Genomic DNA, 22970 nt, shown 5'->3' with positions numbered 1-22970 from the left:
TTGTGAATTACGGCCGTTTTGTCCACAACACGGAATATGTACAATCTGAAGATTTTTGGACATGGTGTTTGAATGTGCAATCAGAAGCTGTGTACATCGCACTTTACAGGGTATGGCAAACTGTTCCTCCTATAGTATTAAGTCCTTAAGCTGTTGTAATGGTTTTGGAAAATGGTTTTAGATCACTGGACAGTATGACTCCTTTTTCTAAGTAATCAAAGTTGATGGAAATTTAAAGAATATGTATATCCGAGTATTTATTGTAATGAAGTAATTGTAAGATTGTATGATTGTATGTAAAAGTTGTATAGTTTTATGAACTGAAAAACAACCAAATAAATAAGATTCCCAACACTGGTATGAAAGTGAATGAAAGTAAAAAAGCTGCAACCGGAGATATTGCTCATACTGCGAACGGGCCAAAAAAGTAAATTAAAAGGTGAATTGTTGAAAAATGGAATCAGGAGAAGACCTTTCTAGACCACAATGAACACACGATTGAAAGGAAGCAAGTTGCATGCTGGGACTTGAAGAAACGCAAATCCCAAAGACATTAAGTGACTGTGCAGAGAAATACTGCATGCTGGGACATGTGATCCCCAGAGACAGCTAAGGAACAGACCAGGGAGAGAAATTGTGCATGTCATGACTCGAAGTTAAAATTATCTAGAGACATTAAGAAACTTCGTCTAAAGAGAAAATGTCACCAACATTACTTGAAAGACAAGTTCCTAAAATATACTAGGATTATAGCCTGAAAATAGAGAGTCTGCATGTGAGAATCGAAAGACAAATGTCGAAAGAGCGAAAGCTGGTGACAACTTCGACACCTTCCTAGATGCTGTAACTTCTAGCACTTCCCAGCACGTGTCTGTGCTATGAAGATTTGTACAAATGAACTTTAAGCACATTACACACCAGCCCTTGATCTAGCAAATGCACTGTCACAATGTTCCTTTTCTGAGCAATGTAAAGGACAAATACAGAATCATGCGCAGCACACCACAACTCTTTTCCACCTGTTGCAGTATCAGAAACTTTTTTTTTTACTCTAAATATTTCCATGGACCTTTCTAGAGGTTGAGTTGTATATGGCCAAATTCTATGTCCTCAGGATCCAAGCGGTTATATTCCGAATCTTTGGATTGGGGCATGTGTGAGCCCCGACCACTGTTTTTGAGTGAGAAGAATTTGTGGTGCCCTCATTCTGATGGCGTTACTAATTGCAGTACATGTTAATATCATACTAGCCAACAGTGGCAGCATTTGTACGAGTATCAACTGTGCGTTTAGAAGTAAATGCACTCGTTTCTTTAATTGAATATTGCAAAGGGGCTGCAACTCCCCAACCTGTCATTGATCTGCCCCAGACCGAAAAAAAAAAACATCATATTGGCTTCCCAATGTCTGGCCAACCCACGAAGATTGATAGTAAGATTGATTGACCAGTAAGATAGCTCAGCGGGTTGAGCGCTCGTTGCTGCGATCTGTGTGTGATCTGCAGGTCACAGGTTCGAATCCCGGGAAGGCCAACTCAGCCTTTCCATCCTTCTGAGGTTGTAAATTATTACCAACTTCGGTTGGGATGACGATGATGTATGTAAATATGTTCTATGTACAGCGCTTTGGCATATGCGCTATATGAATAACACATCATTATAGTCTGGAGGACAAAGTGTCAAAGAAATCCAAATATTGACACCTGCTGAAGCTGAAATGGCTGAGGAGGTCACCAGCTCCTCCCAACTGTTCTCCCAGCTCTCCAGGGTTGCCAAGGATGTCAGTGAGATGAAGAGAAGGTTACTAATCTCAAAGGAAGAGTAGGAGAAATGGCAAATATTAGGCCTGGAGAGTGAGATTGCAGGGAGTTTGAAAGTCTACAATGTGAAATCGGAGGTCAAGACATCAAGAGTCGTAGCCATAAGTTGTGCGTTTTGGGGGTCTGAGAGGAAGCTTGAACTCTGTCACGCCTGCCCTTATTCTGAAACTGCTGCAGGGATCGCCCACAGACCTGACATTTTTCACGCATTTCAGTTCGGTCAAAGAATGGGATAACGAACTAAGGCATCACAGTTTTCACAAAGTTCTCTTCAAAAGGAAGAAATCTTGAGAAAATATGGACGAAAAAGATAGTCACCTGGAACGGGCAATGACTCCTCTCCTACCCAGACTACTCTAGACTGTGGTTGAGAGGAGGAAGGTGTTTAAAGGCCAAGGCAGTGGTGAGGGAGTTCCACCTGAAGGCCATCCTGACTAAACTTGCATCCCTGAAGCTATTCTTCCCAGAAAGTGTAAGTGCTATGCAGACCCTAAGCCTATCTGCTTCTAAAATAAATATGTTGTCTTCCTCGGTGCAGTTTAAGTAAGAAGACATCTGAATACAGTTTGCTTAGCACTTTCTGACCGGTGTAAAAAGGTGCTTTCTGAAAAAACAGGTTTACCTTTAGCTGGGCTTCCCAGAATATTCAATTCCATGTGCGTTTGTGTTTACACGATTGCATTCAAGGTGATGATGAATGTAGGGTGTTATTGTTCACATGGGATTTGCGAGGGATGCATGCTTGCATCTTGCTCTGTTCGATGCAATTCATTACAAGTTCCTCACCTTCTACCCCCCCCCCAAAACCCCTTCCAGATAAAATGACATGTTGCTGCCTAAACTGTCAATTGTCAAACACAAAACAAGACACCTGCAAAAGACAAACAAATGCATTCATGCAAGAACCACACAAAGGGAAACAGTAGGACAGCGAGTGACTAATATGCAGCACAGGAAGACTTCTCAGGTTCAGCCTAAGGGGTCCACAAACTCAGGAAAGGAAAAGTGTCGGGGAACCTTTCGGGTTTACATTTTTAGGATGCCCCAAAGGGCAAAAGGGCAAAAGGAGCAGGCAAAGTACAATAGGAACCGTTTCCGTTATACTCCTTTACATTAAATGTCTAATAAGCGATTAGCGGTGCAGCAGGTAAGATTAGAGAGGGGGGGGGCTTAAACACACACAGACACAAGAAGTTTAAAAACACAGAACAGTAAAACACAACACCTGGAAATAGACAAAAAGGGGTTCACATAGAAATAAAAAAATAAAAAAAACGTTTAACAAATGCCTCTAAAAACACCTAAACTCTGCAAAACTCCTGCAAATACATTAATTTGATACTGTCCAGTCCAATCCCATGTCTGCAGACAAAAAATCCAAAAGAAAGCAGGAAGTGAGCTGGTCCTTCTAAGGACAATCAAACTTTCTTTTAGGCGACTCAAGACCTCCAAGGGTCAAATTCAGAGTTTTGGTCCTCCAAAATGGAGGACGGGACTCACCTATAAGAAATCCAGCGGAAATCCCACAGTGCATGTCAAACCCACAAGCAAAGCATGTGCTTCCTGCAGGTTGACATTTAGGGAACTTTGAACACCCATAGTTCTCAGTCACAGGATAGGGTATTACAGGTATGCTTATGACACTCTGCAGCATCTCAAACTACAGCAATCAGGACACCAGTGTGTAGCATCTTGCTTTGGAGGCCAAGGTATGGCTTAATACAAACTACCCTTTTCGGAACACTTAACAGGGATTTTGTTATGTATGCACAATAGATTGAGACCATGCCGCGTTCTAGCGTTCAGTTGGTCTCCAGCATTGGGGTGCTGTTTTGTTTCAAATCAAAAGTGTGCATGTTGGGAATAAACTTTGATGCAGTACTTTCATTTGTATCAAAATCGCAGGTTGTCCAACTACAGGCCTTGAGGCCCAGATCCATGGCAGGTTTTCAGGATACCCCACGTTAATATTCATGAGATAAATTTACATACACTATATGCACATTTTTTTTCCCTCATGAATATTAATGAGGGATATCCTGAAAACCCGTCAGGATTCTGGCCCTTAAGTCCCGGAGTTGGACAACCCAATTTGGTCGAGCTATTATAATAATTTTTGTTGTTTTATATAGTGTCTACTGGTATAACAGAATATTTCAGGATACTTCCATCAGTATCGCGCCGATGCTGATTTTTCCAAAGTCATTTTAGCTGAAGAAATTACTTCGAAAAACTTGGCTAGGGTTTACACCCCCAAAATATATATATTTTTTAAAAACTGAAATAACTACTTCGAAAAATGTGCGTTGATGAAGGGACATAGAAGTGGCTCTATCACCTGAGGTTTCTATTGGAGAATCTCGCCATCCTACAAACCTCTCACTAGAACACCTTAGCCCTTGCAGTAGTCCGGTCACATCTCAACTAACTACAGCAATGGATTCTGCATCAAGTTTCCTAATAAAATTCGACAAAACCTTCACATGGCACAAAACCATGCAGGCAATCCGATCTTTGGTTGAATGCAAAGAGATCATAACACACAAGTACTGGCATCTCCTCAGACTGCCTAGTAAGAAACATTGGGGGTCATCATGACTTTGCCAGTGTGGTAATAACATGCCAGTAATTCCGTTTACCGGCATGTTACCAAAGTACACGTTTGCCAGTGGGGCCCCTGATTTACCTCCACATAAGAGCTGGAAGCAAGTCAGGCACCTTACCAGCAAAAAAAGATGGTATTACCGGTCCAGTAATACTTGTGCTGGTAATATCAGTAAATCCCCCCCATGGAGTCCCAAAGAATGGCGATTTAGAACTGTTGCCAGCACTCATTATCCAGCAGTAATACCGATGGACTGAGTGCCGGTAATGGTAATACAATTTAATGGTATCTGGGCGGATTTACCACCCAGATACCAAACTCGTAATGAGGCCCAGTGTTCATTAGTCTTGGACTAGTTCAGAAGGCTGCTCTGTTCTTGCGTTTGACTAGCGCCAAAACAAACAAAAAAACAGAGACCTATCCAGATGCCCAAGGTAAACGATGCCACCATATACAAGCTTTATGCGTTCATCTCTAGCACTCACAACCCCTCTGCCAAGTGCCGTACTGGTTTAGGTTCAGAAGATTAGTGAAATCACACCATTTTAGATCAGTCCGATATCAAGCAGCCTGTTGTATTGGTCATCTGAACGGTCCAAGTTTTCCTTCCCATACCGTAAGAATTTGACTATACCCACTCACAAAGGCACACATGGAGAAGCAACTATTTTGACTGCTTGCAGAACATTATAAAAACCCAAAGCTAAATAAAAATCAAGGCAAAGGCTGCTTTTTATTCTTAACTATAAGCATCATTTTCCTAGGTATGAAATGACAACAAAGCTGCAGCGTATGAGTACCTCTGATATACGATAAGCGAAATCCCTGAGATTGTCCGGAGCTCGAAGCAGCAGAGTGGAAAAAAATCCAGACGTGGTCCCTTGCCGAGATGAAGGCAGGAGGGATGGACGGTCCACATACTTTGTATTCCTCTCTCCTAGAGGATGGACCGATCATGAGCCAGTCCACGTCACACCTGTGTGAATCCTCCACGTCAAAATTCTTAAAACTGTCAAGGAGAAGAAAAAAAAAACATAAGTAGCAAAAGAATTACAGAAATCAAAACAGATGCCTACAAGCAGCAGATGTAGAGAACATAGGCAGTGTTAAAAGGAAAACAATAAAAGAAAACAGAAATTACTCTCACAAAAGAACATGCATGCTCCATGCAGAGGGAACGTCTTTTACGGCAAGTATAGTTTGTCGTGGTGTGCTAGTACACATGACCATGTTTCTCCACATAGCTGCAAGGAAAGGAGGACCAGCAGTACATAACGATCATCACCTAGCATTCAGTATCAGGCCACTTTGTGATTTACCTTTTCTTTAATGGCATACAGAATTGCAAATGGAGGACTAGTCACTACAGGGAAACATTCGATTCATGGTCACATCTGAGAGACGAGAGCAAAGCTCATGCGGTCTATAATGGGACTCTGAAGCCGGAGGTGAAACATTGCCCAGTGGTTGATAGTCTCCCATGTGCAATGTAATCTTGTGTATGGGGGCTATTCAACCTATGTAGCATTGCAGCCTTTTAGAAAATTGGAGAGGCTGACTGTACGCATAAGAAATTAAGGTCCTCGACTTCCTCTCTGGGTTGTGAAGGAGGGCTTGGGGTGGGCTCTAAGAAGTTGGGAGTAGCACGAGGAGAAAGACTGCAGTTTTGTGTCTTTCTTTTTAAAAGCAGAGTGGTATTGGCCCATCAAGGAGGAAGGAAGGCGCACGATAACGGGCAATGTGGCTGCATAGTGTTATCACCAATTTGCAGAAAGGCAGGTTTCCCTTAACCCATGTTGAACCGGGGAGTGAACAAGTATTTGCAGAGCATGATTCACATGGGAGGCATGTACTCATGTTTGTATCTGATAGTTTTAACAGATGTTAAAAGCTTATGTTAGTAAGCAGCAACCAAATACAAATCCATCAATATAATTTCATGCACAAACTATATATATATATATATATATATATATATATATACACACACACAAACTTGAGAAATATAGCCTCAATCTCATATGAGCCTTCAATCTGTTCCTATTCTACATGGTTACACTTTCTTTAAATCCACCTTATTTGTCAAACTGTAGGGACCCAATCACCACCACTAATAGGTGTAATCGCCTCTTACGCCAGATCTTCAGGGTGATTAAAATACTATTCTATTGCATGTTGCTCCCATCATGGCCATGGAGGGCATCTTACAAAGGAGTACATTCATGCTTTACGAATGGGCATTTTCTACTTGAAGAAATTAATTTTATGGAAACCAATATCATTACTCCAGCCGATTTAATCCACACTTTCTTGTTTTTAAATTATAAATAATTGTTCCTTATAGCTGAGCTTACTAGGTATTGAAGCATTGAGCCTTCAATTACAAAGTACATTAGATCTGCTACTCCATGGCCATCTTCAATATAATGAGAAGCCAATGGTGTATTAAGAGTCTGGGTGCGACTTGTGGAACAATGTTAGTTTATGCCAAGGGTCTGCAACCTTAGGCTGTCCAGAGGTCGTGGACTACAAATCACATGATCACTCCCCATTGGCTATGCTGGCTAGCAGCGACAGGAGTTGTGGTACAAAACAGCTGTAGAAGCAAAGGCTGCAGGCACCTGGTTTATGCAGACATTAACTGAACACTTTGTATTTCCTACATACATTTTCCTGTATGGCCATGTAATTGCATAGTTAACATTTTTGCTTTTACACCTAGTCCATGTAAATCTCTGTGAGAACGTACAGGATGTACAATCGCCACATGGGGCATGACCTTTGAAAGGAACATTCCACCTACTTGGAATTGTGGATGCTTGTTTCTGCACTAGCTAGAAGGCTTTGTTCAGTAGTTTTTAAAATGTTCGCATCTTAAATGCAAATAAGGGTTTCGAGAGTGCAGCGTCAAACACTCGTAAAAGGTGCCAGCGTTTTAAAATGGCCCCCGTTAATGGCATTACTAAATAGACAAAAGGTACGCTGTGCGAGTGGTTCCACGGTTTTATTATCATACCATGGCAACAATCATTGTAATGTGCAAGGCTTGTATATGCATTTGCTCTTTATATATTCAAACTCTTCTGAAGTTGCCCTGCCATGGCACTGAGTATTTTGGTGACGCGGTACATGAGGTGGTGGTGACAAATGGTTGTGGGATGATTCAAGTGATTTTTGTTATCCAATACCGTTTACAGGTTGAGTAACATTGTCACCCTGGATTTAAGGGAGTATAATTTGATATTTTCTTAAATTATTGATAAATGAGTAAGCAGCATGATGCAACAACGTGGGATATAATAAATATTGTGTAGTTTAATCACCCTGAAGAAGACATAAGACGTTGAAACCGGTTGTTGTTAGGGATTAGATCCCGACACTTGACAAATAGGATTGATTTATATATAGAATGTGTCATCAAGTATGTTAGGAATACATTGAAGGCTGATGTTAGATTGAGGATATATTTTTCAGATGTTGAATATATTAGGAGTGTTGGGATGAAATTATAGTCATGTATTAGTAATGGAAGAAAGCTTTATTTTTGTATGCCTTTCCTTCTGATGGCTTTGCAGTTTTGCCGCTTACTGAAATAAGCTTTTAACGTCTGTAGGAACTATGAAATAAGCACGACGTATATGTTTTCACTTCTTTCTCATATTAAGAGCACTGTCCTATTTCTCTGCGGTGAGGTCATAGCAGGAAGTTATGACTTTATGAAGGCAGAGTAGTCGCTAAATGGGTTCAAGGGGCCATTCATTGAACAATCAAACTGTAATGCCTTGAGTCTTTTTTTATTTTAAAGTGTTATGAACAATGAGAGAGCTCACAGCATTTGCTGCCAAATCCTGCCTCATTAATGCTATAAGCAACCTAGGCATGGACAGTGTCACTTAGTTTTTTTTCTATTTAAATTGCCAACATGTGTTTCAGGTATGCCCTATTTCCTTTAAATACAAGATGGTCAGCGGAGAAAGGGAGTACGTGATTTTACCATTTCCAAGGGCAGGCTGATGAAGGCATAAGAAACAGGTCACAGCAGAGATCTGGACGGCAAGTAGGGATGGTGAGGGGTTGGGGGCAGTGACTGAGGGGCAGGTGGGAGTACTAGGAGGAGGTGGCTGAGTAACATGGAAGGGGGAATGGGGCGTGTATCTGCTTAGAATCACATGCTTTGCAGAGGTCACCATCTCGTGGTTGGTGCAGAGTATTACATGTTATTTTTGCAAAATAAAAAAATGTGCATACCTGAAACACTATCCCTACACTACGCGTGCAGGCCTATGATCATTCACGCATCAACATTTTAGGATTTATATATATATATATATTCCTTTTGCTCCCTAATGGTGGGGATGGGTGAGCGCATGTCATTCTCAGCAGAAACAAGTCAAAGAAAGACCATTACTGGCAAGCAATGTTTGTCTTCTGGGGCTTGTGAATCTGCGTAGATTAACATGCTTTGCTTATATTAGCAAGCAGTATTCCCTGGTTGAGGTTGGTAAGCGGAAGGAGGTGTTGTGAATAATTGTTCAGAATATCCTGACACACTTGAGAATCTGATCTTGCTTGTGTGTCAACACAGTGGTGCTACGTGAATGTGTGCACAGAACTCCATGTTGCTGCAATGGCTTCCAGTGGTACATTAGCAATGAAGGCTAAAGTTACCCCACCACTGTGTGTGGAATAGGCTCTAGAAGTGAACGTTGAGTGTTTTGTTTGCTATAGTATAGCACATTATTATTCGCCTAACAATCCATCTTGCAATGAATGCTTCAGTGACTGAGATTCCCTCACTTCCTGCTGCCATTGATACAATTAATTGTTCAGTCTTTTTAAGTCCTTTTGTTCTATGTAGGTAGTACATGACCGCTCAACAAATGTCAAGTGTGTGTGTAATGTCCTTTCTCCTGTGCTCTGGGGATTTTGAAAGAAATCTGGTAACTCAATGGACTGGTATGCTTATGTGCTGTGAAAAAAGATTCAGGCATGGGCATGGCTTCCAACTCACGAATCCTTCTAACTGATATTATTGCAATGAGAAAATCCACTTTATATGAAAGCACCTTTAGTGGAGCTTTATGCATTGGTTCAAACGGGGAGCCCTTTAACTTTGAAAGTACTATATTTATATCCCAACCTGGTGGTTGATGAGCCACTGGATGACAGATTTGTTTGACTCCTTCCATGAAGGCTTTAACTACAGGTACTTTCCACAATTATATTTCACGCTGTGATGTTGTGTACGCTGCTACGGCTGCTAAAGGCAGTGTAAAATATGCAGATCCTACTGGTACAGCGATGACCACCTCTGTTGCTGAACAATCAATTGGATCAATACATTTCTGTTACATCCGATTACAAATCTCTTCAACTTGTTGATGAAACAGTGCCCAGTGTTGGGCTTTCTTGCTTCTTGCAATAGATCCATATGCTGGATAACTAAATGTCCACATTTTATGACCTCCAGAGCCAATAAGTTGGGTTGGCTGAGAATTTGAGTGTCATATTTGTTTGTGTGTCTGGGTGAGAAGATTGTGAATTGGATTTTGAGCAGGTAGGACTACCATGGGTGTCTTGCCCAAATTAAGGAGTATCATTGTTAAATTCTCTTGGCGTCATTTGTAAATTACTTTGCAGAGCAGCAGTTTTGGGGGAAAAAAAATTATGAAAATATCCCAGACCAGCTCATCCATAGACTATTATCTAGGGACCCCAGTTGCGGGTAATTGGATGTGAAGTTTGGGCATTTTTTGTTCTCAACTGTGGCAAATAGTTCTATTGAAGGTTGGCCCCATGTTACAAAGACGTGTTTGAGAGTATTGGTGTTTAGTTCCCACTTTTGATCCATTGTCAAAACGTTGCTTAAAGTGTCTGCCAGATGGCTGTGTTCCCAGGGAACATGTTGAGCCTAAATGTACATTTTTATCTGGATGCACCAGCACCGACTGTTCTGTGGAAGCACTTACAACTCTTGAGTGTGTGCTGCCTTATTTGTTGAAGTAAATCATGGGTGTTGTGATGGCAGTATTTACGAGGATGCTCTTTCTTGTTAGTCTGTTTTGAAAAGAGCAAAGTGCCATCTTGATTGCTAATAATTTCAACTAGTTTATGTGTTGTTTCAACTGTATGTTTGCCCACCCCTCCTGTGCGTGAGGAGCTGGCAATTTGTTCCCAACCGGTTAGAGAGGTTATGTTTTGCTGATTTATCCTGGGCACGGCTACCACTTGCATGGTCTCCAGGTGCGCACATCGCTCTGTAAGAAACGTGGGTAGAGTTAGTTAGTGAGGGAGAGAGAAATAGGATAGGGTTTGTGCTCTCCTATTGATGCTTGCAGAACCAAGAGGAACTGGCATCTGGGCATGCAAGGTTTCTAGGTGTGCTTTGCTACGTGCACTGGGCTTGTTGTGTCCGGAAGGGTGGCATCCAGTGTTTGAGTTGTTTTCTGCAGGTATCAGGTTTGCAGCAGGATTAGAGAGGGGTGTGCAGTTTTTATTATTTTGGTGGGTTGTTTGGCTAGCCCTCTAGGCATGTATAGTACTTGGGAGTTGTGGGCATTGTAACAAAATCACAGGAATTCGTCCTTCTCCACAAGGGCGAGCCCTCCCTGTGAGGCTAGGGAGGTGAGCCTGCTATGCAATACCCTCCATAGGGGTAGATGCAAGTGGGACCTCACTGGGCAAAACTTCCCCTTTAGGGACAAGGACTTCCGTTCTGATGAGGAACTCCCTAGAGTTCCTCAAATTCATAATATTTCTGAACATCTATTGTGGAACCATACAAGAAGAAGAAACCCATATCTATTATTATCATACAGAAACCCAAAGTATCTTTTTAAGTGGTATATCCCATTCCACTGGGACATAGAAACCAATCGAGAGTAATAATGAGAGACCAGGACATACGCCGGGGAAGTTCCAGGCGCAGGTCATACCAACTGGTAAAAGAAAAAGCCAGCGAGTTTCAAAGCGCAGGTGTTGCAGGCTACTGAGAGAGAAGCAGACGCACAGCATCTTGTTCGGAGAGAAGGAAAAATAATACAGAGGAGAAGAGGAATAGGCACGCATCGTTTTACTGATACAAGACAAAGAGAGGGAGAGAGTTGGGTGCGCTGGTCTAAAGGAGAATGCAAAAATGAATCGATGTGCAGTGCCTTACCTGGGGTTAGACGAGGGAAACAGACGGACATGAAGCATCCTCGAGTTTTGAAGGAGAGAAATATATCAAAGCTGGTGGCATGGCCACGAAAGCCTCGTGGTGGACCAGGAGTCCCCCAAACAAGGTTGTAAATCAGCCTACAGAGAAAACCACGAAATATACCTGTACAGGAAGTACCTTATGGTCATCCTCAATATCAAAAGGTAAAAGAGAAACCTTATGATACAAAGAAGCAACCCCAAGCCACAAGCGATCCCAGTGACATTACCCCAAGAAGTCACAGGTAAAGGGGAAAACGGGAGACCTGGGAGGGGAGAGGATAATCGTTATGGGACTAATCCTACAGTCCCAGTCAAGGGAAGGAGACTGCGATGCTTGAACCCAGAAGGGATAGTGATAATCATTATGGGATTGATCAGACTCAAGTCAAGGGATTGTTATAAGTGAATGAAGAGGAGAGATGGTGATACTTAAACCAAGGAAAGTGAGCAAGGATCATTATGAACTGTATCATACTCGCCCAGTCGTAATAAAGAGACTTTAATACACAAACCAAGAGGAGTGCATGGAAATCATATGAGACTAATCTTACTCGGGTGAGCAAAGAGAAAGAAACACATACTATAAAACTTCAAGAAGTGAACAAGAGACAATACTCTACAGAAGGGAGTGGAAAGAGACTGTTAAATAGTATAACTGTTCATCTCAGGAAGAGAACAATATACATTTCTATAAAAAGCATCAAGAGAAACTAGACAGAACCAAAAAGGATAACCATCTCAGAAAGGCCAAGTCATATATGAACTGTATGAACTAATCAAAACCATAACCAGAGGTTATTTGAAGATTAATTACTGAGGAAGTAATTTACATAAAGTAAAGCACATAACAGGAGAAGGGAATAATTCTCCTGCTCTTAGTTGGTATTATAGTTGTAGGGTCAGTTATGTTATTTATGGACAGCTTCTGTTAAGACAATCACGGATGACAGACAAGGACCTTAGTTAGTCGTGTTAGGTAGAGACGCCATATATAATAGGGAGAGATGGGCATTTTCCTTTTTCTTTAAAAAAGCTGAATATAAAATGGTCGATCAGAGTCCGCCTCCTTCTGACCTGCCACAGGATGTGAAAAAGAGAAGGTGGTGGTTAGTTGGCTTCTCGTGATCTCTGGGGGTTAAGTAGTTTTATAGTCAGATCATTATGTATTGTCCCCAATTTGCTTTGATCCAGGCGGGTATCTGTGTTATGTTCAATAGCCAGGTTTTTAGTAGTTTCCTGAAGGACAGGTGGTCGTTCGTCATTCTGATTTCCTTCGGCACCGAGTTCCATAATTTAGCTAGGAGAAGGTGGTTCCTCAAAATATCCTTTTCTCCTAGAGTCTTGTTTCTATGTGAAGGTCGTTGCTCGATCTTAAGTCTTACTGGTTGGTAACAGGTGATTTTGGCTGGGAGGAATTTGGATCCTTGTGCGTGTAGCGATTTATGGGCAATGCACAGGGCTTTGAATTTAATGCATTTCTTTACTGGTAGCCAATGTAGCCTTCTCAGTGCCAGTGTGATGTTGTCCCTTCTATTTAATCTCAGGAGTAGTGTTGCTGTAGTATTTTGCATGCTTTGTAGTTTTTTTGTGAGGCATTCTGGCATTCGAAGCTAGAGACTATTTGCATAGTCTATTCTTGATAATCCCAAGAAGATGATCGCAAGGGTGTTGTGTGGTAAATTGAGGTAAGGGAGGTTCCCCCTTATTAGTCGGAGGCGATAAACATTTTTTGTGCCATTACGTTGACTCATGGTTCCAAAGAGGCCGCTGTCCATGAGGATTTCCAGATTTTTTTTTTTTGTCAGTGTCAATGTCTCAGGTTGAGCTCCCATGATCGGTGTCCAGGTAATTAATGCCCGTGTTGAATTGTCTTCCGGTTGGGAGATCATTATTTATTTTTTGGTTGGATTTAGTTTGAGGTTGTTTGTCATCCAGGTGTTATTTTGTTGAGACATTTGTTGAGGGTGTTGCCAGGGTCTTGGTCAGAAGTTATCTTGAAGATGAGCTGGGTGTCATCTGCACAGTGGAGTAACTTTGCTGAAAATGTTGGGGGGGGACATGACAACTGAAGGAAAGGGGCAGGATGAAGGGAGGGCGGCTCTGAGGGATTGTTTCGGCCAAATTGTTAAAAATATTTGGTCGAATGGTAGATTTGACTGAATTTGGTCACCACCATTAGTACGAAGCCAAAGATACTGAACATGAAGAGCAGTGGTTGCAGGGGTGGCCCCCTCGGGCCCATGTTCGGTATTTTTGTCTTTGGCGGTTGCAGGGTTGTCCACCGCTTCCTCAGTATTGATGGCAGGGGACACAACAAAAAAAAAAGAAAAGGGAAGCTGCAGTGTCAGATCCGACCCACGTTAAAGGTATGGATCTGACGCTGCAGGTTACAGGAGAGGCAGCGAATGGAGAAAAGCTAAGTGGGGGGGTGGGGTTTATGGGTGTACTGGCAGTTTGAGGGGACATGGGTTTGGTTTTTTGTACCGAGGTAAAAATGTATTTGCAGCGAAAATGACTACGGTTAATTCCGCTGTGATTTTGTACATCGGTCAAACAACCTGAATCCCTGAGGGATAATACATGTGTCCATTGCTGACACTCTGTTATAACTTTCATAAGACTGGTGGCATATTTTTTAAATTCAATTGGGCCTCCACACCTTCAGCCAGCCTGCCATGCACCCAGTGACGCAACATAACATTCACTAACTTAATTCCACTAGAACATACAAACAATGCATTAAACATTCATTCAGACACAATAGTCAACACATATGCTTGCACACTCTCAGTCACACACAAATGCACCCAGCACCTCCACTGACGTATAAATGTTTTGTGCACACAGTGTATGTACATTTACAATAACACATGAAAACAGTGGTGTAACGTCCATTGAGCAGACCAGACCATCACCCCCTGATACCTGACGTTTTGGGCTATGTTGACTTGATCTAGCCGAACTATAAAGACATGGCCGAAAGGACCACATTCACTGGAATGTCAGCAATTTGCCCGATTTTTCCTTCCATTAAAAAGGCAGAAACAATTGGTTAATGCAGTGCAGTGGGTGACCAAGTATAATTGGTATAGATTTTTAAATGCCATATCTCTCCAAACTTGGGTTCTGCACAGCACCTTTTATGTCTACGTGCTGATAGATTTTTTTCTACAAGATTCTGACTGATTAAAATTAAGGTATGTTTTCCTGTGTGCAAATGGCTCCAAGCAGTGGAGTACCAAGCGGGAGAGTCGCAAGGGGGTGGTCAAGCTGCCCCCCCGTAGCTCTTTTAATAGCCAGACCGGGACACTTGTCATTGGGATACCTCTCCCATTCGGCACCTCAAAGAGGGTGCCCAACAGCAAAAGTGTCCCGCTGGCAGGACAATGTGTGCTGAGCAATTCCTGCTCAGCACGCTCATTGTCCTGGCAGCAGGACACCTTACCTGTTCCGAATGGTCGCAGTGTCCCGCTGCCAGGACAATGTCCCAAGGAGCTCTGGGCAGCAGAGGGTCCTCACATTGCTCTGTATCAACAGAGTATTACAATGTGTGCCATTAGGCACTGGCGGGAAGGAGGGGGTACTATTAGCAGGGACTTTTGCCCCTTTAGAAATGTGAATGGGAGGGAGTGATCAGAAGTGAGAAGGGTGCATAATGTTGCATGCTTTATGAAATAATGACTATGGCTTTAAAACCCAAGGAGGATTTGCTAGGCTCATATTAATCTACATGATGCTATTGTGACTTTGCATGCAGAATGGGGAGAATTAAACTAAAGCCATACTCCGATTCCTCAACATAATTCTATGACAATGTATATAGTGTATGGTTAGTTTACTATGAAAGGCTAGTTTATTATGTAATGTGGTTTGCTTGCAATGCATTGCTATAAATTAAATGTTATATGTATGATATAAATAATAAGTACATGAAATGTAAAGCAAAACCTTAATAAATATGTATATCAACTAAGCCTGGAAAGATGTGCAAGATCGCTTAAATTGTCCACATCCCAGTTTCAACATTTAACCAAGTGTGTGATCCTGAGCAAATTATTTAATAACATTGTGCCTTATCTGCAGTCTGCAAGTGATTCTGATTCACTTCAAAGCTTATGTTAATGTATCATGCTATTATAATGGAAAAGCCTAATGACTATAGAGCTGCTCCACCTATAACAATAGTGCAATTTAGGTATTTTGCACCACAAAGTTATTTGTCACTTAGCTTATTTATGGCAACTTATTCTAAAGTCACATCCATGGTACCTCCAAGTATCAAAGATGGATGATGCACCTTGCAATGTCCTTTTCTGTGAAGTCACTTCTGTTGGTGCAATCCATATGCTAATTAGGAAGTTTGCATGTATTTTGCCTCCGAGGGCTTGGATCGAGCTCCCCAACAAACATACACAACAAAAAATTATTTAAAAATAAATTAATAAGTACCTCTGCTCTGCTTTCAAATGCCGTCCGGGCCATGTCTCATGTTACACTGACCTGACCTCTTTGCACTCACGCGCCTCCAGTCAGAAACCAGGAAGCTGAATGCGCTTCCTAGTTCCTGTCTGTGTGTCGCACGAACACGAAGCCGGAAAGCATTGCTCTGTGCCGCTGGCCCCCGGAATTGCTGCTGCTAGCATGACAGCACAGGCGCCAGACTTTGAGTCAGGCCAGGGTGAGGGACTGAGCCACGCAGGGCATCCCAGCCCTGAATGTGTTGCAGCGTGGCTGTCGGCATCTCTGCATTATGTAATGAGACAGCGCAAGCCTTGCTGGGCACCCCAGTCGGGCTTGCGCTGTCCAATTACATAATTGATGATTGCGGCCCCCCGCCCTCCCTCCACAAGAGGGGTGGACAAAAAGGCATGCCACAGATGTTGGGGGGACAGAACCCTTGTGACCCCCCTATAATTACACCCATGCGTCTGCATAGTAATAAGGATGTCAGTCTATGGGCTTGAATGAGTTTCATTAGGGGGGTCATGTAGATGTTGGAGAAGCGTGGAGATGCTTGATCCTTGTACGACGCAGGTGATATGTTTAGTGTTTGATGTAAATGGTAGTAGATGCGTTGTGATTATTATTTGTGCTGGCGGTGTAGAGAAAGTTTTCCGTTTATAACATTTTCTATGGACCACCATTGCAGAATTGTTACCATTTTTTGCAAGACCACGACTAGATCGTCCCTCTCGCCTGAGTTTTGAGATCAACGCTCCACCACCCACTGTTGGACTGGACACATAGAGGCAGGGATATAGAATTCTACAAATGTATGATGTCATTATGCCCAAAAGTGTTATTAATCTTCTAATAGTTAGCAGTTGACCCGGTCCATAACATGGGGATTGCGCTGTGCAATTTTCTAGAGTTGAATAGGCTATTGCTTTTTGAGTGTCTAAACCTTTTCCCAGAAACGTCTTCAGTTCACTTGGTTCAGGACTGCATTACTGCATTGATCACTGGGAACCCCAGGTTGTGGAGGAAGTTTATAGTTTCTGGTATGTGTATTAGACATTGCTCTGCACTTCCCCTTTTATCAGCCAGTCGACCAGACCCGGCTACTATTCTCCCTGCTGCAAAACTCCATCCAGCATGTTTTTAATAACTGCTTTCGTTGAATGTTTACCCCTACCTCATGGCAGATTTAAGTGGTTTGGACACTTTCTCAGTGAGATGCTCTAGTTGGTCCCACTGGTTCCTGTTGTACTGTGCCACAAAGGCTGTAACATTAGATATCTGTTGTATATATGCTGCTAAGGAGGCCATGTTGTTAAGATGGATTTCTGAACTCTGACCTGGTGGGCAGAGGTTCAGAAGGCCATCCTAGTTTCTTGGAACAGGGTAACCCTCTGGACAAGCCAGACCAATCAAGGTAGCATTAGCGGTGGTCAAGTATAAGTCTCAGGAGGGGTGAGGGTGACTGAAAGACCTCAATGAGCACACAGAGTAAAGGACACTTACAGATCGCTCCCGGTCAGGTGTATACTTTGTCGCTCTCCCTCACTCTCACTACTGCATCGCCTTTTGGCTCGATGTTGATCTCAACTGCTGCAACCCTTACCAATCATATAGAAGCCCATCATGTTTTGACCTCGACAGACTCGAGCGCTCCTACTTAAAGCATACAGAGAATCTGCATTTAGTATCCAGTCTAATGGCAGAAGAAAAAAAAAAACAGGACTTTTGACACATAAAATATCAAGAGTACCCCCAAACATAATGTAGGGGTAGTGTTGCAGGTATGCCAGACTACACCCATTTTTTAGATCAGCAAAAAAAGATGTAATACTCCTCACCAACCACTAGATGGCAGCCTATGTAAAGCATGTGAATCTAAGAGATTCAGAAGCCCCAGAAATGAATGCGTGTGTAAAGTACATTTGAGCCAAGTCACACCTTCCACAATGCCTCCTAGTAGCCATGGTTGGAAGTTCACCTCCAGTTCTGAGTAACAGCAAGGCATTGTGGGTGTGCAAATTAGCTCACATGCAAACCATTTTCTCCAGGAAGTTATCTTTGTCTAAGAGGGCAGTGCTACTTTATACATCGCTTAATCAACTCAAAACACATTTGCAAGGCTGCCAGGACAACTGCATACCTGTTTTCACCCTTATTAGGGATCAACAGTGCAGTATAGTCATGCCAGTCGTGTGGTTGGAGCATTTGGCCATGTTTTCACAACACCAAGAAAGTTGTGGTGGGTTTACAAAGGTTTGGAAAAAAAGAACTTCACCTGAAATGTGAAAGTAGGAAAGTCAATTTGAGCCAAGTCACACATTCCACAATGCCATCTAGCACCCATCGCTGAAAGTTCACCTCCAGTTCTGAGCCACAAAAGCAAGGCATTGTGGGTATGCAAACACAGACATGGGTTCAGTCATAGGAGTGCTCTGCCTACTAAACTGCAGTGGGTGCCAGGGGTATCAGAGTAAGCCACTCTGCAGTAGCTCAGAAAAGAACATCCAACTCCACTGCCATCCATTTAGTACCAATGTGATGCGTGTATGCTGCAAATGAAGGACCCTGGCCCTTTAATTTAGAAAAAGCACATACAAGTTGTTTATTAATCCATTGGTTAAAAAACCCACAGTGTTTAAAAATAGCATTAACAGTAACAAGTGAAAAATACCCATGGAAACGGGTAAAGGTTTGCCAAGCGTTCCATCCTAAAGGACGTCCTCAGGCTTTTTGTTAAAAAACAATGACTCGGCTTGGATAAACAGTGAGCCTAAAGCAAGAGACAATCACGTGTACTCAAGGTCAGAAATCATAACAGCAGCCATATTAGCCTAGTTAAAGGACTATGATGACTGCAAATACGAATACTAACCCAGGATAGACAGTTAAAAATGAATCTTCAATACTAAATTTGATTCTTACGATTGCTTTATCTCAAGGCTCGCTGTTACTTATACTTTATTGAATTCATGCCGAGAAAAGCACATAGTGCAAAATTTATTTAAAACAGTTATTTTTTTACATCCTTTGAGCTACAGTAGCATACTCAAGGGCTGTCCAATGACGCAATTGGATCCAAGGTGCAAAGCTTCATAATACGCATAACATTCATTAATAATCGAGTAGCTTAAATATGTATTGCCTATGTCAATCACAGGAATGAAGAATGAATATACTATTCCTGACAATGGCACTCACCAGCAGTGTATCCATCACACCTTAAAGGGACTTGCGATAAGTGCAGTCATATTTGTAGCTCCAAGTTTAATTACATGGACCAAAGAGACATGTACTAGCAACAATCGACCCGTATATAGTATACGCAGTAATGATTGCTCCATGCCTAGGAATTGTAGAATTATAAAAAAAATTTTTTTAAAAATCACAAACTCACATGTCTGGTGTAGTACTAAATGTAGGGTACAGGCCAAGTGGGTATATAAATAAATATATATATATATATATATATATAGATCCTACGATTTTCTGAAAGATGTCCAAGGTTACTATTATGGTTGCACTGCTTAGGATGTGGAAATAAATCTGTAATGATACACCAACAAAGTGTAGAAAAGTTAAAAATTATCTTAGAAATAGATATAGTTCCTCATCAGTGTTGTGACCTTCAGGTTTCAGTAGAACAAAAGATGGGTAACCCCTTCATCGCTGACAGAGGGGAAGCTGCAAACAATATTCAAACAGGGGTCATGTCAAGCGGAACAATACAACTTAATGCATGAGGAGAAAACAGACAGCAATGAAAGAAAGAAAACCAAAACAGACCCAACAGATCCAGCAGTGCGCGAGCGGCATGGACCGTTTAGACGGTTCCCCTTTAAGGGTATGATAAGCACTTTAATTGTGATGCACCTTACTTTTATACAAATAAGCTAATATTTAGTATGGGCTCATGCAGATATACAGGGTAATTCATAGATTTCAGCGCAGAATCAGCACACGCGAGCAGCGCAGAGAGGCATCGTGCACCAGCCGTGTGCGCTAAACAGCATTATGGCACAACGGGTATTCATGGAATATGAAAGCCATTTTGAGGGCTGGTGCAGAGAACATCCCTGCAGCGCCAGTTACGCACCCAAGAACGCCCCTTGCGCAAGGATAAGGCATTGAAATCCCCAATGCAGCGCAAAGGGCCGCGCTAACCCTGCACCAGTTCACAGGGCCGGTAGAGTGTATTTGGGGGGTGCACGGGAAGTTTCACACGCGATAGGCCTTGGCCGAGCGGGGTATGTGTATTCTGAGGGGTGCGCGGGAAGTCATACACGCGATAGGCGTTTGCTGAGCGGGGCACGTGTATCTTGGGGGTGCATGGGAAGTTATACACGCGATAGGCCTTGGCCGAGCCAGGTACGTGTATTCTGAGGGGTGCGCGGGAAGTTATACACGCGATAGGGCTTGGGCGAGCGGGGTACATGTATCTTGGGGGTGCGCGGGAAGTAATACACGCGATAGGGCTTGGGTGAGCGGGGTACATGTATTCTGAGGGGTGTGCGGGGAGTTTCACACGCAATTACGCTGGGCGAGCGGGGTACGTGCATTTCTGGGGTGCACCAACGCGAATTGGCAGTGTGTGTCCTCCCTGGTGTGCACTCTCCCCAGGCCCTGCAGGCAGCCCACAACACAGGGGACTACCCTGCACGCCTGGCCATGCCCCCCAGCCAGCCCACATATCACCATGCACAAGTGAGTACCCACACATGTCCTCCTGCGCCCCCACCCACCCAGCAGTGACAGGCACCTGCCAGCAGGCCCCGACTCATGTCCCCCCCAACACGTCATCATGATCCACAATCATGGCCCTTATGGCCACCCAAATCCCACCGCACGCCACCTCTGTCCAAAGACCCAACCAAGTATTCCATTCACCCCACATTGAAATGCCCATTACATGACAACCCAAATGGCAAGTACGTACATCAACACATGTCCGTCACACACACACACACACACACACACACACACACACACACACACAATGGATGCCAGTGAATGTGAAAACCCACATCGTGACATGCATGAAACCAATGAGAGAATACCACACATTGAAGTACGAAACAAAAATGTATTGGACACAAAATGAAGGGAATTAAATGAAAACACACAATGGAAATAAGAAATAAAATGCAGCATGTCCCAAAATGAATAAAATATATGAAATCAGAATCCAAATAAATCCAAATGAAAATCCAAAGGGAATGAAATAAGTAAAATCCATTGCTCCATGGTGAAAACAAAAATAATGAAATCCACTGTTCAACTATATACAAATAGCAAATCCATGGCCCATGAGCCCAACTATTGAAATGAAACCTACAAAAAAGACTACCTAATAAAGAACTATCTACAAAAAGGTGGGGCATAGTCCAAGAGCCCCAAATGAAAGAAAAACATAAATGAAACCTAACACTAACTAACTATATACAATGTCAGCGGGCAAGTCCTACAGCTCACTTGTCGATTTCCCGGGGCAGGGCATCATCGAACTCCTGTTCTATGTCCTGGAGGCAGGCCTGTTCCATGGCCCCGAGGTTTCGCAGGGATCACGCCATGTCCACCTCCAACTCCCTGCGAATTGCCTCGAGGCACTTGGCCCGCCTCAGCGCCCTGCGAATGGAGTTCTGCGCCCTGTCCATAGTGAGCCGTGCCTCTTCCCCCTGCCGCCGCTCCGCATCTATGTGCTGGCCCAACCGCTGCCACACGGAAGACACTCCCAATCCAGGGTCCTCCTGCCCTCCGGCCGATGCCTGCCCCTCTGATGTTGATGGCCCCGAGCCATCATCGCTCCCACCTTGAGCCTGCTGCTGTGCCTGTGCCCTGCCTTTTGATGCCTGCACGTCGTCGTCCTCCTGCTGGGGTGCAGTTGTTGATGTAGCCACCCCTGCTGGACCTCCGACTCTCAACTGTGGCAGGGATGTGTCCTCCACCAGCCTGGCCGCTGGGTCAGAGGCAGCTCCACAGGGTACCCAGGTGATACATGGGCCGGAAGATGGCACGGAGGAAGACTGGCGCATAGGGGGTTCAGGTGAGGAGGGGGGGGGATCGGAAGAAGGTCCAGCAGATGGAGGAATCCAGCACTGGCGACCCGTCCCAGTAGGTTGACGCGGTCAAAGAGGCATCCGAGATGACGTCCAGTGTCTTCACGAAAACACTGCAGGTCATCTTGCATGCCCAGTTGATGCAACGCCACCCCAGCCAGGACAGGCTCAACACGGTCCCGGATAGCCACATCCGCAGGGAGAGGAAGGCCAGTTGTTGTGCGCTCATCCCCTCCCTGAGAACGGGTCTGGACATAGGCATGCCTGCTGGTGCGGGATGATGCAGTCACAGGATCGGGGACAGGATTACACACAGGCACCTCCGCGGAGGCCTGTGCTGCCTCATGTCCCTGCCCCTGGACTGCACCGCTAGCACCAGTGGAATCCCCCCCCCCCAGACCCTGTGTCTGTCCCTTCCACGGCCTCCTCCTCAACCAAATTCCCCCCCCCCCCACCAACCTGGATGACTCTCTGCCATCTTCCTCCATCGCACCCTGTGGGGGTCTCAGCTGCCCCTTCTGCTGCCAAGGAGTCCACCTCCGACCTCCGCCTCTTGGACCTACCCTCGGCAGCTGCGGCCACGGACGCAGCACCAGACTCCTCACTCCCTGACGAGATGGCAACATGGGAGGGGAGCCAGCCCTTGCGTCTCCGGCTGGCGGTGGGATCCCTGCCACTTTGCTCCACAGCACCGTCTACGCCCTCTTCATCAGTTGACGCTGCAGACAAGGAGAGATAGAACACAGGCATCAGGGCACTGTACAATGGTCTGATAAACACATGACAGTTGTACATGAGTGGCATTGTCAAACTTCAGACATGCCATCACACT

The 22970-nt window shown here is 43.8% G+C and overlaps 1 protein-coding gene across 4 annotated transcripts in view; it reads right to left on the bottom strand.

The window, feature by feature from the left end:
• The window catches only part of LRP3 (LDL receptor related protein 3), a 267988-nt gene that overhangs the window by 29261 nt on the left and 215757 nt on the right, over positions 1-22970 (bottom strand). For all 4 annotated transcript variants that reach the window (XM_069639236.1, XM_069639244.1, XM_069639217.1 and 1 more), the window contains one exon: positions 5225-5433. In XM_069639236.1, coding sequence (XP_069495337.1) covers positions 5225-5433 — 209 coding nt within the window. The remainder of the gene's footprint in view (positions 1-5224; positions 5434-22970) is intronic.

The sequence above is a fragment of the Ambystoma mexicanum genome, chromosome 1q, assembly GCF_040938575.1.
Source record: "Ambystoma mexicanum isolate Mex_15411 chromosome 1q, UKY_AmexF1_1, whole genome shotgun sequence".
NCBI lineage: Eukaryota > Metazoa > Chordata > Amphibia > Caudata > Ambystomatidae > Ambystoma > Ambystoma mexicanum.
This window is presented reverse-complemented; position numbering and strand designations above follow the sequence as displayed.